General features: G+C 42.2%; 1 protein-coding gene and 1 long non-coding RNA gene across 4 annotated transcripts in view; one reads left to right on the plus strand and one right to left on the minus strand.

Moving 5' to 3' along the window:
- Positions 1-327: 327 nt before the first annotated feature.
- Positions 328-1,552, minus strand: LOC135228664 (uncharacterized). Its single transcript, XR_010319448.1, has 2 exons — positions 1,098-1,552; positions 328-886 (listed from the first exon to the last, which is right to left on the minus strand). It is a non-coding gene; the product is annotated as an uncharacterized LOC135228664 (long non-coding RNA).
- Positions 1,553-1,720: 168 nt separating this feature from the next.
- Positions 1,721-18,201, plus strand: part of RAB3GAP2 (RAB3 GTPase activating non-catalytic protein subunit 2) — a 106,274-nt gene continuing 89,793 nt past the window's right edge. For 2 of the 3 annotated variants that reach the window (XM_064276894.1, XM_064276895.1), the window contains exon 1: positions 1,722-1,907. In XM_064276894.1, the coding sequence (XP_064132964.1) occupies positions 1,793-1,907 (115 nt within the window). In that variant the 5' untranslated portion in view covers positions 1,722-1,792. Of the gene's footprint in view, positions 1,908-18,201 lie in introns of all 3 variants that reach the window. The other variant, XM_064276896.1, reaches the window with a different exon arrangement.

Below are 18,201 nucleotides of genomic sequence, written 5' to 3' on the forward strand. Positions count from 1 at the left end.
ACATAAGAATTGCCTATTTTGTGAAATTTATTCTGTTCTAGAAACAAGAATTAATGGAGTAAGGCATCTAGGCACTCAATTATAAAACCAAAACCCACTGCCGTGGAGTTGATTCTGTCTCACTGAGTAGAACTGCCCCGTAGAGTTCCCAAGGAGCACCTGGAGGATTTGAACTGCCAACCTCTTGGTTAACAACCGTAACACTTAACCACTACACCACCAAGGTTTCTGCACTCAATTATAGTTCTGTTTACATATTTTTTTTATATGATTAGGACTAAGTGTAGGCACAGGCCTCACAGAAATGAATGCTCCAGACCACATCTATTTGCCTTCCATTTATTGCTGCATCATTTTCTCTCTCGTACAAAGCAGATGACCTCTTCATGCTTCCTTTGGGAAGTCTGTGAGTACCTACAGTCCTTAGAGCTAACGTTAAAATAATTCCTTTTATGGATTTTCATTTTTAGAAAAATAATTTAAATAGACTTCTCTGAGACACTTGGATTAACTTCTTTTTTAATAAACTGGGTTAAATCACACTGTTTCAAGACAGTATTGTGACTGTCCAGCGGAATAATGTATAGAAAAGTACTTCCAAAAATACAAAGTGCTTTGTAAACTGGTTATTCTATTTAGTTGGTGCACATATTCCATTCCATTCCATTTATTCCTTCAACATTTATAGAAATGCTTACTATGTGTCAGATCCTATGCTGCTGTTGTTAGCTGCCAGGTAGTAGCCTCTGACTCATGGCGACCCCGTGTGTTACAAAGTAGAACTGCTCCATAGGTTCTTCTTCGCTGTAATCTTTACCGAAGCAGTTTGCCAGGCCTTTCTTCTGAGGAGCTGCTGGGTGAGTTTGAACCACCAACCTTTAAGATTCTGGGAATATAAAGTGGAGTTAAGTGAGATCCCAACCCTCCAAGAGTTTAAAGCAATAAAATCAGTTCCTGATCCTGGCATCTCCGCCCAAAAACAAAGAAATAAAAACTCACTAGTTCATGTTCCCTGTCAGGTTCTGTCGCAGCCCTTTGCACTTCTTTTCTTCCTAGCATGAACACAATTTCAGTTAAATAGCTGAGTAACTACTTACTGCCTGTTTCAGCCACTAGAATTTTAGCTCCACGGGAACAGGTACCACATCTCTTTCGTGCTGTTTCATACTCAGCGTCTTACGTGGGTGGCATTAAAAAAAAAGGCCAGCAACAAATATTTGTTGAATGGGTGAGTGAAGGAATGAATGAAAAAGCAAATGGTGACGAAAACACAGGAGTGCCAGACAGAATAACACAGTATGGTAACGTAGAGGAAGAGGAGCCAGCCTTGATGGGACTGATTTCTAGAAGACAAATTAGTCTTTTTAAAATTCCATACTTGTATAATACCGTCCCCCACTGGGCTGCCACTAACTTACATATTAATAACCTTTGTTGAATGACTCAAGGGCCCACGCGGGCACCGACCAATGAGATCACCGCGGGCTAAGCCAGGGCTCCGGGGCTCACCCGGGCGGAGGAGCAGGATTGGGACGCAGCATGTTGACGTCACACCTCGGGCGGCAGCCGGGCTAGTCACATGACCCGGACCTCACCGACCCAGGAGGGGGCTGGGCCGTTCTGCGCGTGCGCAGCGGTCGGGGCGGCGGGCCGGGGCGCGCTGACAGCTTCCGGTTTGGTTTCCCCGCCTCCTGCGTGGCTAGAGCTGAGGGCTCGGCGGTGGCAGCTGCGGGGCGGCGGGGGCAGGGCGTGGTGAGGCGGGGTCAGTGCCCGAGTGGGGTTCCCTGGAGCCATGGCCTGCTCCTTGGTCCAGTTCTGCTACTTCCAGGACCTCCAGGCCACCCGGGACTTCCTCTTTCCTCACCTGCGGGAGGAGACCCCCAGCGGCGCCGCGCGAAGGGACCCCAGTAAGTGCCCTGGCGTCGCCGCTCCCTCCGTCCCCGCCTCCCGCCCCGACCCGCCCGGCCGCCCGCAGCCTCGGCTCCGCCGCTCCGGGTCTCCGGCCCGCTCGGCGCCCCGTCTCCGCCCTCCGGCCCCTCGGTCCCCCCGCCTCCCCAGCGCGCACCGAGAGGACCCCCTGCCCGCCTCGTCCTGAAGCCCTGGCTGCTCTGGCAGCCTCGGCGTCCTTTTCCCCTTTCCCCGGCTTTTCTCCTAAGCTCCTCCACCCTCGGGCCGAAAACTGCGTCTTCCTCTGGCCTCTGCCGATCCGGCGTCCCCACCCCCACCCCCTGCTTTCTCTCCAGTGTTCTCCGTCTCTCCCTTCTCGCTCCGTCCTCCATCCATCCTAGGGGCCCTGGTGCCTCACTTCGGGCGCCGCGATCGCCTCCAGCTGTCAGCGCTCCGCCTTGGCTGTTCCCCACCCCCCACGCCCCTCCATCCCTGGGGCTGTGGCCTTCTGCCCCCTCGCCTTCCGACAGTGATTATTATCCCCCTACGCTCTCCTTACTTCCACCCCCTCCCCCGTTCAGATTTAGAGAATAAATGACTGACAAGTGAGTGACTCCGAAGGTGGTAAGCCCTCCTAAATGAGGAAAATAACCTGTCAGGTTAGAGAATTGAAGGACGATCTGTGTCAGGACCTTAAGCTACAGAAGCATGGCCAAGAAAAGTTAATGTGCCTCTCTGAGGTGCAAAGCTTTTCACCCATCGTCATCATGAAACTGTTAAATAAGCACTTGCCCACCTGCGTGACCGTGGTATAAAATCCCAAACTCGCTTATCAGATACTACGTAGTTCTCAGAATTTCCTACGTTGCTCCTTTTGAAGGGAATGTGTTTCATGTTTGTTGTTTTCTTCGTATTTCCAATCAGAAGCACATTCGGCTTTGTAGTACAATGCTATTGCTTTGTGCTGTACTGGAATGGTGAAAAAAGTCCACTAAATATTCTCTGCTTGGTAGAGGGTCAGCGAAGAAGAGGAAGATCCTCAAAGAGATGGATTGCCATAGTGGCTGCAGCAATGGGCTCAAGCATAACAATGATTGTGAGCATGGCGTAGGACCAAGCAGTGTTTCATAGGGTTGCTATGAGTCAGAACGAACTCCATAGCACCTGACAACAGTGACAACAAATATGCTCCTCCCCACTTTTTTTTAAAATTTAGAAGATATCAAATCAAAACTATCAGTGTATATTTACTGTGTGCCAAGTGCTGGTCATACAAATTAAAGTTGATGGCCCCTGCCCTCTGGGAGGTTACGGTTCAGTGGGGGAGAGAGACAGATTAGCCACTACCGTACAGCGTGAGTTATACATAAGGCACTAGGGTACACATACTTGGGTTGGTGATGTTTAAGCCTATATTTGAAGTAGTAGTTAAATGAACAAGGGAGAGGTAACAGCATGTGCATGGGGCATGGTGATTTTTTGGTGGAATTCCCACCTTCCCATGCCCATGACCTGGGTTTGATTCCCAGCCAAGGCACCTCAAGCACAGCCACCACCTGTCTGTCAGTGGAGGCTTGCGTGTTGCTATGATGCTCAACAGGTTTTAGTGGAGCTTCTAGACTAAGAGTAGGAAGAAAGGCCTGGTGCTCTATTTCCAAAAATTCAGCCAATGAGAATCTTGTGAATCACAGTGTTCCCGTCGCATTGTGCCGGGATCACCATGAGTCAACATGATGGCAGCTAACAGCATCAACCATAGCATGTGCAGAGGAAGGGATCCGGAGATGGCGTGGTATTTAGAGAATTAAGGAAAGCCGAATGGCTGGAGAGAAGGATGTGAGGGGAAGATTGCTGGAGATGAGGCTGCAGTAGCAGTAAGGATCTAGATCATAAGGAGCTTCGTGAAAGTTTTGGGGTGCCTCTAAAAGACTTGAAGCAGAGAAATGTCATAGTTAGATTTGTACTGAATGCAATCCACAAAAATACATTGCATCTGGTGAGCATTGTGTGTCCTGGCAGCAGAGTGAGGGAGAGATAGGAAATGGGTAAATTGGTTGGGAGGCTGTTATAATAATCCAATCAAGAAGTGATGTGAGCTGGAATTAAAATAGCCACGGCAGGATTTGAGAGGAGGGGCTCAATTGGAAAGATATTAAAGAGGTAGAATGAAAGCCCTGGTGGCATAGTGGTTAAGTGCTACGACTGCTAACAAAAAGCTTGGCAGTTCAGATCCACCAGGCACTCCTTGGAAACTATGGGGCAGTTCTCTGTCCTGTAGGGTCGCTATGAGTCAGAACTGACTCGATGCCAACGGTTTTGGTTTAGCGAAGATCAAAGACTACACAGCCTTCAGTATGGATTACACCTCAACGTAAAGAAAACAAAAATCCTCACAGCTGGGCCAATAAACAACATCATGAAAAATGGAGAAAAGATTGAAGTAGTCAAGGATTTCATTTTACTTGGATCCACAATCAACACCCATGGAGGCAGCAGTCAAGAAATCAAAGGACGTACTGCATCGGGCAAATCTGCTGCAAAAAGACCTCTAAAGGGTTAAAAAGCAAAGATGTCACTTTGAGGACTGAGGGAGCCTCACCCAAGCCATGGTATTTTCAGTTGTCTCATGCGTGTGACAACGGGGCAATGAATAAAGAAGACCAAAGAAGAATTGATGCCTTTGAATTATGGTGTTTGTGAAGAATATTGAATATACCGTGGACTGCCAGAAGAGTGAACAAATCTGTCTTGGAAGAAGCACAGCCAAAATGCTCCTCAGAAGCGAGGATGGTGACTTCGTCTCACATACTTTGGAGATGTTATCAGAAGGGACCAGTCCCTGGAGAAGGACATCATGCGTGGTAAATTAGGGGGTCAGCAAAAAAGAGGAAGACCCTCTGCGAGATAGGCTGACACAGTGGCTTCAACAGTGGGCTTACACGTAGCGGTGATCGTGAGGGTGGTGCAGGGCTGGGGAATGTTTCATTCTCTTTTACATAGAACTGCTGATTTGTACATAGGGTCACTATGAGTTCCAACTGACTTGACTGGCACCTAACAACAGTGAAGGTCTGAGGAGCACTGGTGGTGCAGTGGTTAAGGTGCTCAGCTGCTAACTGAAAGGTCAGCAGTTTCAGCACACCCCCTCCTCCGTGGGAGAAAGATGTGACAGTCTACTTCCGTAAATATTTACAGCCTTGAAGCCTGAAGGGCAGTTCTATCCTGTCCTGTAGAGTTGCTGTGAGTCAGAATCAACTTAATGACAATGGTTTGGTTTTTTTTTTTTGATGAATACAAGTCTGGGGAGGCAGGATATAGCTGGTGAGTGAAAGGGAGCCTGGGATGCTTTGGCCTTTTGTTTGGTCAAGGGTGTATAGTGAGGAAATGAAGAAGGAGATGGGTTTTGAACCTTTTGCTTTTTAAATGTTTGTGATATGTCCAAGTGAGGAGGTCCAGCAGAACTCTAGACATAGAGATTCAGAACTGGGCAGGAAATCCGGGGCCAGAGATGTTAATTTGAGGGTTACCAGCAAAAGGGTCAGTTATGTCTACCAAGGATTATATGTATATTGTGAAATGAAGTCAGCATGAATATGTAGCCTTAGAGGAGAAGTAAGGCTTAAGAGTCAAGCAGAGGTTACTGGGAAGAAGACTGAGGAAAAGAGGAGAACCAGGTGAGAGTAATGGCCCAGGAGCTGAGGGTTTGATGAAGGTGAGGAGTGGTCAGCAGTTGCAAATGCAGCAGAGGTCAGATAAGAAGGCCGGAAAAGTGTTAATTGACTTTGGGAATGTGGTGGTGACCAGGACAGTAGGACAATTTCAGTGGAACATTGGAGACAGACAGCATATTACAGGAGGTTGAGGAGTTACACATGAGTAAGACTATTTAGGAAGAGGGGTTTTGAAGGTAGTAGTACAGGACTGTAGGTAGAAGGAATGCAGAGAAGAGAAACATGTTTTCTCTGTGCCACTGCCATTCCTTTGGTCCAGGCCACCATCTTCTTCCACCTGGACCAAGCACCACTCAGTCTTCTAATAGAACTTCTTGCATCTCACTCATGGTTCCTTGTCTTAGTTCTCTCAAAACAGTCACAGTCAGCTTGAACTTTTCAACGACACAACTTGGATCACAACATTCTCCTCTTTGTAGCCCTCTATGGCTTTCCGTTGCTGTCAATATAAAATCCATAGTCCTTACATGGTTTACAAGGCCCTTCAGGCTCTGCCTTCTTCCACCTCTTGGGTCTCATATCCCTCTCCCCTTATTTCTTATGCTTTAGTCAAGGCTGTGTGTGCAGCCCCAGTTCTCACTGTGCTCCATGCAGATCACTGCACTGCTACCTATGTCTTGTTGTTCAGGCCTCAGCTCAAATTCAGCTCCTCAGGGAGGCCTTTTCAGACCACAGAATCTAGACTTAATCTACCCATGCTGGTGCCCTCTTGTTACTCTCTGTCTGTCATATCATCCTGTTGATTTCATCGCTATATACTGTCCACATGATAGCCCCTAGCCACATGTGGTCATTGAGCCCTCAAAATATGTCCAGTGGGACTGAAAGTTTGAATTTTTAATTTTAATTAATTGAAATTTAAATAGCCAGATGTGGCTAATGACTGCAGTATTGCGTGGTGCAGTTACAGATGCTGAAACCCAAGCATATACAGATTGAATGTGGTCGCATAGTGAAGGGTAGACCCAGGTAGTTGGGAATATACTCACAGCCCAAACACCTAGATTTGTTTGCAGCAGAACTGTGGGTGTGCAGATATGACTTACTGTATTACCCTTCTGAGTCCAGTTCCTAGTTTGAAGCATGTTGATATTATTGTGGCTACCATCAACTCAAGGAGCCCTGGTGGTGCAATGGTTAGGTGCTCAACTACTAACTGAAAGGTCGGCGATTTGAACCTACCAGCTGCCTCACGGAAGATGTGGCATTCTGCTTCCGTAAAGATTACAGCATTGGAAACCCTATGGGACAGTTTTCCTCTGTCCTATAGGGTCTCTATGAGTCAAAATTCGACTTCATGGCAAAGTGTTTTTGGTTTGGACCATCACCTCAGGTAGAAGGTAGACAAAAGAAGAACCTTTTAACCAGTGAGTTCCTTTGCAAATAATTCTTACTTTTTGTGTTTAATAATTATAAAAATTTGTGATGTATTTATGCTGTTTTCCTCAGTTATCTACTTATAAAAATACTTGCAATAAGTCAGGGAAAAAGAAAAATCTTAATACTCAGAACCTTGTGATCACAGTAAAATTATTATTTCTCAACTCATATTGTTTTTTAAAGAGAACTTTTTGGACTGATAATAAAATGTATATTACATTAGAAGAGCATTCTCTGGGGGCAGTGGAATGGCAATATGAGTTCAAGGAGAAAAAGGGCTCATGAAATTACTGTTAGAGAAGAGCTTGACACTTTTTTTTTAATGTACATTGACAGATATTAGCTCCCTGTGGTATTTAGAATCCACTGAATAAATTAAAAGAGTAACAAAGAGTTTTCTTTTCAAATACTCATGTTTACAACATTTTAGAAACTATGTCCTTTGTGCAGGGGATACATTCTGTTTAAAACTTCCTTTGGGGGTGTATGAGCAGAAGTTTGAAGACTGTTCTCGTGGGGCTCAGTGTTTGCCAGCTTTTGTTTGCGTCATAGCCGGCAAGGACACTGAGACAACGCTGCTTGTGGTGGGAAGTGACTTTCGCGTGGTTCCAGGTTCACCTGCTGCCCCAAGAGCCGAGAGGGTCACTATCTTGGCACACCTGTAACGCGTTTGCAGCGTACTGGGAACCTCTGTTATAGCCATTGACGAGGTTGAAGCAAGGATGCCATTGAAGGGAGACCTGGTGATCTGCTTCCATGGAGATCCCAGCCAGGTAAACCCTGAGGAGCAGTTCTGCGCTGTAACACATGGGGTCCCCAGGAGCCGCAGTCAGCTCAACAGCAATGAGAATAGCATTTCGGGGTGCGGTGGTGGTTCAGAGGTGTAATCTTCCCCTTCTGTGCAGGAGATCTGGGTTTGATTCCCGGCCAGTGCATCTCATGTGTGGCCACCATCTGTCTGTCACTGGAGGCTTGTGTGTTGCTCAGATGCTGAACAGGTTTCAGCAGAGCTTCCAGACTAAGAAGAAGGGCCTGGTGGCCTCTTGAAAAGCAGCCAGTGAAAATCCTGCAGATCACTGTAGTCCTGTCAGCAGCCAATTGTGGGAATTGCACAGGACTGGGCAGCATCTTGTTCCATTGTGCACAGGGTGGCTGTAAGTCAGGGCCAGCTGACAGCAACTACATAGCATTCCAAAGTTTGAGTTTTAGACAGATTTGTTGACTCTGAGAAGGATAGATTGGACAACTCAAAACTAGATGCAGGTGAGAGTCAGGAGGTGGTTGTAGACGTCTAGGTCAGGGCCAGTAAAGACAATTTGGGCAGTAGCAACAGGGATGGAGTCTGAGTTTAGGTGTATTTAGCAGTGGGAATTTATGAAAGGAACTTAAACAGAAATGGAATAACCAGATTAGGATTTTAGAGACATTTCTTTGTCAGCAGAGAGTGGTAGGTAAAAGTGGAAGTAGAGTGACCAGTTAGGAGGCTGTTACAGCATTTCACAAGGGGAGAAGTTGGCTTTCCTCACATCTTGTTTAATGGTTTATGTAGTGACAATCTTGAAATTATAAAACAGCGAGTATTTTTTGAATGGCTATTATGCTTAATGCTGTTTGGGACTATGAAGACCCTAAATAAAGAGTAAGTCATTACCCTTTCCTCGTGGAAAGGGATCCTTGAAACTCTAGGTGTCTGCCATGCCCATATTTCTCTTTGAAAAGGACACCAGAATGGTCCCTTGAACATAGATCACATTTCTTCGTCATGTGAATCCTGTAACTTTTGGCACAACTGTTTGGATCAAGGGATAACTTATGAGCCAGAGATGGTCATCTCGTGACTGCCATGCTCTGCGAGGGGACCTTGCCCAGACGTTCTGTCAGGAGGGATCCCCTAACTGACCTAATGAGATTCTTTCTTCCTGTGATTTTGTATATGAGACCTAGCAAGACAAACACAGGTACAGATGATGGACTAGAACGTGAACTGAGAAAGGGAAGACAGTAAGCAGAAAACATGAGGCAGTAGAAGCTGTGAATGAGCACAGAACCTGAAGGAAAGGAAGGAGAAGAGGTTGTAGGAGGAGACAGCGAGAAGACTGGTTGGGAGGATGACCAGTTCGTGGAGTTACCGTGGGCAGCTTTCTGGCATTTCTCCACAGGGCCTGACTCTCCTTGTGAGGTGGCTTCCTGGCCTCGTGTCACTTCCTCATGCATCTTTTCAGTAAACCTGTATCAACTTGAGTGTATCTACCACATTCCTAGACAGCGGTTTTATACCTGAGGAACAAATTATTTAATGAGGTTAAAAAAAAAAGTTCTAAATGCAAATTAAGGCAAGATTTTGAAAATTACTGTTGAGTTATAAACCACAAAGAAGGACAGCATGCTGGATGTTACCCATCATTACATTGCCTTTTGTTTGTCTAAGAGTATATAGCCGGATGGGAAGGCCGTTTTCTGGCTGCTCATAGCTCACCCTCCAGGTGTTAAAACTTCAGTGCTGTGCTGGTCAGTACCACTAGCCACAGGCAGGTAACCATTTATGTGGAAGTTTAAATTCACACAAATAAAATACAGGAAAAATTTTAGTTCTTCAGTCACGCTAGCTACATTTCAAGTGCTCCAAAGCCACGTGGGGTGTAGTGACTAGATAAAAACATTTCTGTCACGATAGAAACTTGTGTTGGAAAGTGCTTAGCATCATTCCAGATTTTCTGTTATTGAGAGTAGGGAAAAAAAATTACACACACACGTGTATGTATACGCAGATATCTGTAGAGATACACAGACATACATGTGTACACACAGGCATGCTTTTTTTAATTTCGTGTTATTGTACCATCTTTATAAAATGCATATCCTGCGGCCTTTTTCGTGTATTTAATTGCATAATATGAGCGTATGCCCAGGTCTGGGTATATAACCCTATGTCATTTTTCTAATGGCTGCATAGTATTCCAATGAAGATTTGAGCAGGCTGTATTTAACCATTCCCCATCATTGAGCATTAAGGTTATTTTCAGTATTTTTGCTGTCACCGTTGTCTTTGCTAGGTACCGTCTAGTCGCTTCCGACTCATAGCGACCGTATGTACAACAGAACAAAACATTGTCCAGTCCTGCGCCATCCTCACAATCATCGTTATACTTGAGCCCGTTGTTGCAGCCACTGTGTCAGTCCATCTTCTTGAGGGTCTTCCTCTTTTTCGCTGACCCTCTACCAAGCATGATATCCTCCAGGGGCTGATCCCTTCTGATAACATGTCCAAAGTATGTAAGATGTATTCTCACTGCCCTTGCTTCTAAGGAGCATTCTATTTCTTTTAAGAGAGATTTGTGTGTTCTTTGGGCAGTCCATGGTATATTCAGTATTCTTCGCCAACACCACATCTCAAAGGCGTCCACTCTTCTTTGGTCTCCCTCATTCATCATCCAGCTTTCACCTGCGTTATGAGGCAATTGAAAACACCATGGCTTGGGTCAGGCTCACCTTAGTCTTCAAAGTGACATCTGTGCTTTTAAACACTTTAAAAAGGCCTTTGGCAGCAGATTTGCCCAGTGCAGTGTGTCATTTGATTTCTCGACTTCTGCTTCCAGGGGTGTTTGTGGATACAAGTAAAATGAAATCCTTGAGAACTTCTGTCTTTTCTCCATTTATCAGGATATTGCTTGTTGGTCCAGTTATGAGGATTTTTGTTTTCTTTATGTTGAGGTATAATTCATACATTTTTTGCATTTTTGCTGTAAGGACAGTGTTCCAATGAACATTCTTACACGTGATGCTATTTTTGTATGTAGATTTCTAGGATTGCAATTGTTGGATAATTGAAGTTCATATTTCATATGTTGGTCACAGTTGCCAAATTACTCTATAAGTTATTTCTTAGGTTTCCTTCTATCCATGGTAAATGAGAATGCTTATTTACTTTTGCTCTTTTCTGGCAACTGAAAAATGGTATCTCATTGCTTTAACTTGTACTTTGAATAAAGTTGAGTATCATTTTTCATGTATGTAAGCCAGTGGAACTTTTTGTGAACTAACTGTTTATACTTTTTGTGATTTTTTATTGGATAGTTAGATTTTTTCTTATTGTTTTGTAAAAACTCATGCAATGACTATAATGTACAAATATTTTTATTAGTTGATCATTTATCCTTCACCTTCATTATTGAGGTAGGTCTCAGTTTTTTACCATGCTTTGAACAATCTTTCTAACCCTAAGCTTGTAAAATATCCTCCTAGATGTTCATGTAAGTTGCATTGTGTGTGTGTGAGATTTGAGATGAAACTCTGTTGTTCCAAATGAATATGCAGTTGTTTTAACATCGTTTATTAAAATAATTCATCATTTCATACTAATTTGTAATCCTACCATCACCATATACTAACATCTCACAAATAGTTGCCCCTTTTTCTGGACTCTTCCACTTCATGATATATTTGTTCAGTTTCTGTCCATTTTAATGCTTAGTAGAGACAGTCCCTGCCACATTACTTCTTTTTCAAAAATGTTTTATGGCTGTTCGTCTAAATTATGTAGTTTGCTATAACAGAAATGCCACAAGTGAATGGCTTTAACAAAGAGAAATTAATTCTCTTACAGTCTAGGAGGCTAGAAGTCCAAATTCAGGGTGCCAGCTCTAGGGGAGGCTTTCTCTCTGTCAGCTCTGGGGGAAGGTTCTTGTCATCAGCCTTCCCTGGTCGAGGAGCTTCTCAGCACAGGGACCCTGGGTCCAAAGGACACACTATTACCTGGCTCTTGTTTCTTGGTGCTGTGAGGTCCCCATGTTTCTCTGCTTGCTTCTCTCTCTTATATCTCAAAAGAGATTGACTTAAGATACAACCTAATCTTGTAGATTGAGTTCTGCTTCATTAACATAACTGCATGTAATTCTGCCTCATTAACATCATAGAGGTAGAATTTACAACACATAGGAAAATCACGTGAGATCAAAACAATGGTGGACAACCACATAGTACTGGGAATCATGGCCTAGTCAAGTTGATAGACATTCTGGGGGGACACAGTTCAATCCGTGACACTGATATTACACATTTATTTTCCAATTGAGATTTAGAATTAATTTTTTAAGTTCTAAAACCAAACCAAACCAAAACCATTGTAATTCATGTATTAATTTGGGAAGGATTGACATCTTCCCAGCCTGGATGTTTTCGTTTATATCTTGGTGTTCTTTAGAAAAGATTTTTTTTGTTTTGTTTTCATATACATCTTACACCTTTCTTCTTAAATATATGTCTAGATGTGAAGTGTTTTATTGAATTTCTTATTGGTACTATCAGGGTCTCAAGTATTTTATTAAAAAAAAAATTTTTATATAAGAAATGCTGATTTTTATGTATTTATATTTGGTTTTCTTTACCAAGTCTAATTAAAAATATTTTCTAATTAATTTCCATTTTTGTTTTTATTCATTTTATTTTTTGCCTAAGAGTTGGAGAGGGTATTTCTAAAATTTCCAGGTTGTTCTTTTTTTTTAATTTGGTTCTCTTTTTACTGCCGACTGCTGTTTTTGTTGCATTGTTGTTAGAGAGTTTGTTTTCTACTTTTTCTACATTATATACAGGTTTTCTGTTTGGCCAATAACCTAATCAAGTTTTGTAAATATACTTTGGACATAAGCAAAAATCTTTTCTGTAAAGGATGAAAGTATTTTCTGTCATCTCCATGATGGACCCTCAGTGTATTACTTTTTAAAGTGTTTATGTGAGTTGGTACTGTGGCTGGGGTTAAAATTGCTAGTGACAGCATCATACATGGGTTCAAAAGACTGTGTCTCAGTCAACTTAGATGGCACTGAAGGTGTGCTCTGGGAAACTTTTGGAGTCTCCAAAAGTAGATGGAGATGGCCTCTACTGCTAGCATGGCTGGGTCTGAATCCCAGTTCTGCCACTTATCAGCTGTGTGACCTTGAGTGAGCTACTTAATCTCTCTGTGCCTAGGGGTAGCCTCATCTATAAAATAGGAATACCTATTATATACCTATTATGTACCCTGTAGGGAGGGCCATCATGATTGGAACAACATTTTGCATATACAGGTAGTCCGTGACTTACGACGTATTTGAGTTACAATGAACCACACTTATACAACTTTTTTTTTTAACATCTTGTCATTAGTAATATGTACTGCATACAGTGTTGCAGTATGTAATTTCCTATGTTATCATTCTCAGATACACTCACAGATGCTCAGTATTGTGATTCACTGTTTGTCTTAGTCATCCTGTGCTGTTGTAACAGAAATGCCCCAAATGGGTGGCTTTAACAAGCGAAATTTATTCTCTCACAGTCTAGGAGGGAAGAAGTCCAGGCGAAGGCTTCTTTTCTCTGTCGGCGGTGAGGGAAGGTCCTTGTCATCAGTCTTCCCCTGGTCTAGGACCTTCTCAGTGCAGGTATCCTGGGTCCAAGGGATGCACTCTGCTCCTGGAACTTCTTTCTTGATGGTATGAGGTCCCTCTCCTCACTTCTCTTTTATATCTCAAAAGAGGTTGACTCAAGATATAATCTAATCCTGTAGATTGAGTCCTGCCTCTTTAACATAACTGCCTATAATCCTGCCTCGTTAACACCATAGAGGTTAGGGTTTACAGCATATAGGATAATCATATCAGATGACAAAGTGGTGGACAACCACACAATACTGGGAATCATGGCCTAGACAAGTTGACATACATTTTTTGGGTGAGACAATTCATAACACTCTTCAAAACACTGCTGTATAGCAGGCTATGAAAACTAAAAAAAAAAGAAAAAAGTGTTTGACTTGCGTCAGAACCAACTTGCAACAGAGTCATTGGAACAGAACCATGTCATAAGGACTACCTGTAATAAATGCCATCTCGTTTATTATTATTAAGACATTGATGTTGGAGGTTCATGTGGAGCTGTTTTAATGGCTTCCTGACGTGCGTGAAGATGAATAAACCAAGGTTGCTAATTTATATAATATTTTCTGGATATATATGATTTTGAGTGTTTTTGTGTATGAATTAATTGTCATATGTAGACACTTCACTATTTCATTGAAGTACCCACATTTAATATGTATATGTTTGAGTCTCAAATTCTCATGGAATCCAGACTTTCTGGAGTCATTCAGGCCAGATACCCTGAGGAAATCTTTAAACCTTAAACTGAAACTATCCCCTGAAGTCATCTTTGAACTAAATAATAATTTAGCGTAATTTGAAAATAATGTCTGCACTAAGCATTAGACTCTTTTAAAGAATTATCTGTATGTGATCAAATTACAGTAGCAACTCGAAGGATAGATTAGAAGCTTTTTTGGAGGGGCAGTGAATTTGTGTTGATGATGAAATAGTTTGGAAAAAGTTGTTGAGAAAGGTGACACAACCTGAAGACTGTGACCAGTGTCACTGAATTGTATGTGTAGAAACTGTTGAAGTGGTTTATGTTTTGTTGTGTATATTTTCACCAGAAAAAAAAAAAGATGTATATGCTTGGGTCACTTTGAGTTGGAATCAAATTAACAGTAGTGGGTTTGGTAATGAATATATGTCCAGGTTGCCTTTTGGGGAGGGTTCTTTTTAGGCAGATAGATGCTTGCCTTACATTTGAAGTCACCTGATGTTTGCTCATTTTTTAAATACCCATTTTGAAAGCTTTGTATGTAGCAAGGTTAGAAACGATTTACAAAGTAAAAAAATCAGTATCCAATTGTTTATAAGAATTGTCATTGCAGTGGTATTTGCAACTGCAAAAAATTGGTACAAATGTAATACTTGATCCTAGGGGATTGATTAAAAAATATGACACATTTATACTGTGTAATACGGAGCTGTGAAAAATAGTGACACATCTATATTAATTGGCATGGAATACCTTCAGTCTAGAGTATGTGGATAACTTTTTCCTTCTAGTTTCCATGTTTGTGAATATCAGAATTGTGTTGCATTTGCCTGTTGGTGTGTCTGTATTTTGCACTAAATTGTCTGCCACCTTAGGGCAAGGAACATGTGATAATTCATTATATCCCCAACAGTTTTATCACAGTAGCTGCTATATTGTAAAGACTATAATAAATGAACATATATCATGAGTTGTATTGTGTCTGAGTTGGATGTTTGCCCTTGTTTTAAAAAATGCTAGCTGTAAATGAAAACATGTTATCTACATTTTTTTCTTTGATACGGCACCAGAATGTTCCAGGTTCTTGTTAAGATTATCATCAGGCTTTCTCTCTTCATATGTTTTGAAAAAGGCAGCAAGTAATAGTAAGATTAGATCCCTGGGTGGTACAAGCAGTTCACAAGTGGTCAGTAACCTATTGTTTGGTGGTTTGAACTCTCCCAGTGGTGCTGTGGAAGAAAGGCCCAGCGGTCTCCTTCCATAAAGATTACAGCTGAGAAAACTCCGTGGAGCAGTTCTGCTTTGTAACACTTGGGGTCACCATGAGTTGGAATCGACTTGACAACAATGAGTTTTTTTTTTTTTAACTAGTGAGATTAAACTGGCACTGAAGAGATTTAGTTTAAATATAGGGAAAGTTTTCTCACAGTTACAGTAGTTAAATTTTATTGTTAGGTGCTGTTGAGTTGCTTTCCAACTCACAGCGAACCCACGTGACAGGGTAGAACTGCTCCATAGGGCTTTTTAGGCTGTAATCATTATGGGAGCAGATTGCCAGGTCTTTCTCCTGTGTAGCCACTGGGAGGGTTCGAACTACCAACCTATTGGTTAGCAGCTGAGCACTTAACTATTTGGCCACCAGGGCTCCTCCTTGAATATTAGAATGCATTAAGCAACATCATGATAAACGGAGAAAGTATTGAAATTGTCAAGGATTTCATTTTACTTGGATCCACAATCAATGCCCATGGAAGCAGCAGTCAAGAAATCAAACAACACGTTGCATTGCGTAAATCTGCAAAAGACCACTGTAAAGTGTTAAAAAGCAAAGATGTCACTTTGAGGACTAAGGGATGCCTGACCCAAGCCATGGTATTTTCAGTTGCCCCAAAAGCATGCAGAAGTTGGACAATGAATAAGGAAGATCAAAGAAGAATTGATGGCTTTGAATTATGGTGTTGGCAGAGAATATTGAATATACCATGGACTGCCAGAAGAATGAACAGATCTGTCTTGGAAGAAATACAACCAGAATGCTCCTTGGAAGAGAGGATGGTGAGATTTTGTCTCACGTACTTTGAACATGTTATCAGGAGGCACCAGTCCCTGGAGAAGGACATCATGCTTGGTGGAGGGACAATGAAAGAGAGGAAGACCCTCAATGAGATGGATTAATACAGTGGCTGCAATGATGGGCTCAAACATAGCAACGATTGTGACGATGGTGTAGGACGGGACAGTGTTTCGTGCTGTTATACACAGGGTTGCTATGAGTTGGAACCGACTGGACGGCATCTAACAACAACAGCAGCAGTATTTAAGTACTTTTAATTGCACACCCTCCCTTTCCTTATTAGTTATGCTTATCTTTCTCTGCTGCTTTGGATGCCAAGAAACCAGTAACACGTAAAGATGAGACTGTAAGAAACAAAATTATATGTTTCATCTCTTCCCAATATACATCATATATTTTTTCCCTTTAGTCAGTGACTGGAGGAGTCCTGTTTGTAAAGTGGTTAAGCATTCAACCGGTGACTGAAAAGTTAGTGTTTCAAACCCGTCAGCCGCTTTGTGGGACACAGATGTGGCAGCCCGCTTTTGTAAAGATTACAGCTTTGGAAACCCCATGGGGCAGTTCTGCTCTGTCCTGTAGGGTTGCTATGAGTTGGAATGGACTTGATGGCAATGGGTTTAGTCAGTGACTTCTTTTGCAAAACAAAGTGAGTAGGAAGAATAGGGCATATCAAAATCTTCAGGTCTATAGGTTGTTGTGGTTTTGAGGTGGATGGGCCTAAAGCTCTTCTTAGGATTTTTGATAAAGGGATCATGACGTGTTCATTTTTATAAATTTCTTAGAGCACTCTTACCTAAGGCTGGGAGAATGTACTTTATTCCTGCTTTAAGATACTTTCAGCATGGCCGTTTTCTGAGATGACTATCAGAAAGCCTGCTGCTCTTGTATGATGTGGGGGAGGGTCACTTTTTGGAGAACAGGCATTGTTTGAATTCTAAAACCGAAAGGACCTTAAAGATCTAGTCTGATTTTATCACCATGGTTTGAAAGATATGAGCCCCTGCTTGTTGAAAGCTAGATGACCTCATCATTTTGGATTACATCCTGTTTTTATGTTCTGAGAGGAATATGCTAATATGAAATTTGTTTTCCCATTTTCCTTTTCCCTAGAAATAATAACCAAGACTAAACCCATTCCCGTCGAGTCAATTCCGACTCATAGAGACCCTATAGGACAGACTAGAACTGCCCCGTAGATTTCCAGGAAGCGGCTGGTGGATTCGAACTGCCAACCTTTTGGTTAGCCGAACTCTTGACCACTCCACCACTGGGGCTAGGCTAATAATTCTGAGGCACAGAGAGTAAAGAAGCAGATTCTCTATTCTTTAGCCCTTTTTTTCACCACCGCATGATGCTTTCTTTGCCTTGGCCAAGAAGAGCCAAGTAAAATTCGTTGGACCCCTTGAATTATTACAAGTCATGAGGTTCTTGGTTTTATGTAGAAACAAGTTCATTATCTCTTTTTTTTTTTCCTTAGAAGTACGGAACTGAATTTCCTTCTGTGCTAAGAAGATCTTTTATTAGACCACAGAGATTAAATTAAATTTTCCTTTACTTAACATTTAATGGTTTCAATTTCCCATTTAATGTTTGGTCTTGACATACTCATATTGGAAACAGCAAATACTGTCGAATTAATTGTCCACTTCAGGAATTCAGTTTCCTTTCTACTTTCAGGTCCTTCTTAAGTGAGAAACATACACATAGTTTATGAGGACACACTGTTGGGAAGCAAAAAAGAATAATGTATTTTGGGAATTAAATAGAGCCGTAGAAAGCAGAAGTTGAATTTCTCATTTACCTTTTGTTGGTAGAATATTTATTTCATTGGAATACCCCTGAAAAAGACATCTGTAATTTTTTTATGAGTGAGTTAAAATGTGTTTTCTCTGTGGTTTGTAGATTTCAGTAACTATCATTTGTCAAGTGAGAGACGGAAGTTTTTTTATACTAGTATAATCTAATCTGCTCTGGGAAAAAATTCTCTTTGGAGGGAATCGTGTACATTTTCCTTTT

The sequence above is a fragment of the Loxodonta africana genome, chromosome 25 (genome assembly GCF_030014295.1).
Source record: "Loxodonta africana isolate mLoxAfr1 chromosome 25, mLoxAfr1.hap2, whole genome shotgun sequence".
Classification (NCBI taxonomy): domain Eukaryota; kingdom Metazoa; phylum Chordata; class Mammalia; order Proboscidea; family Elephantidae; genus Loxodonta; species Loxodonta africana.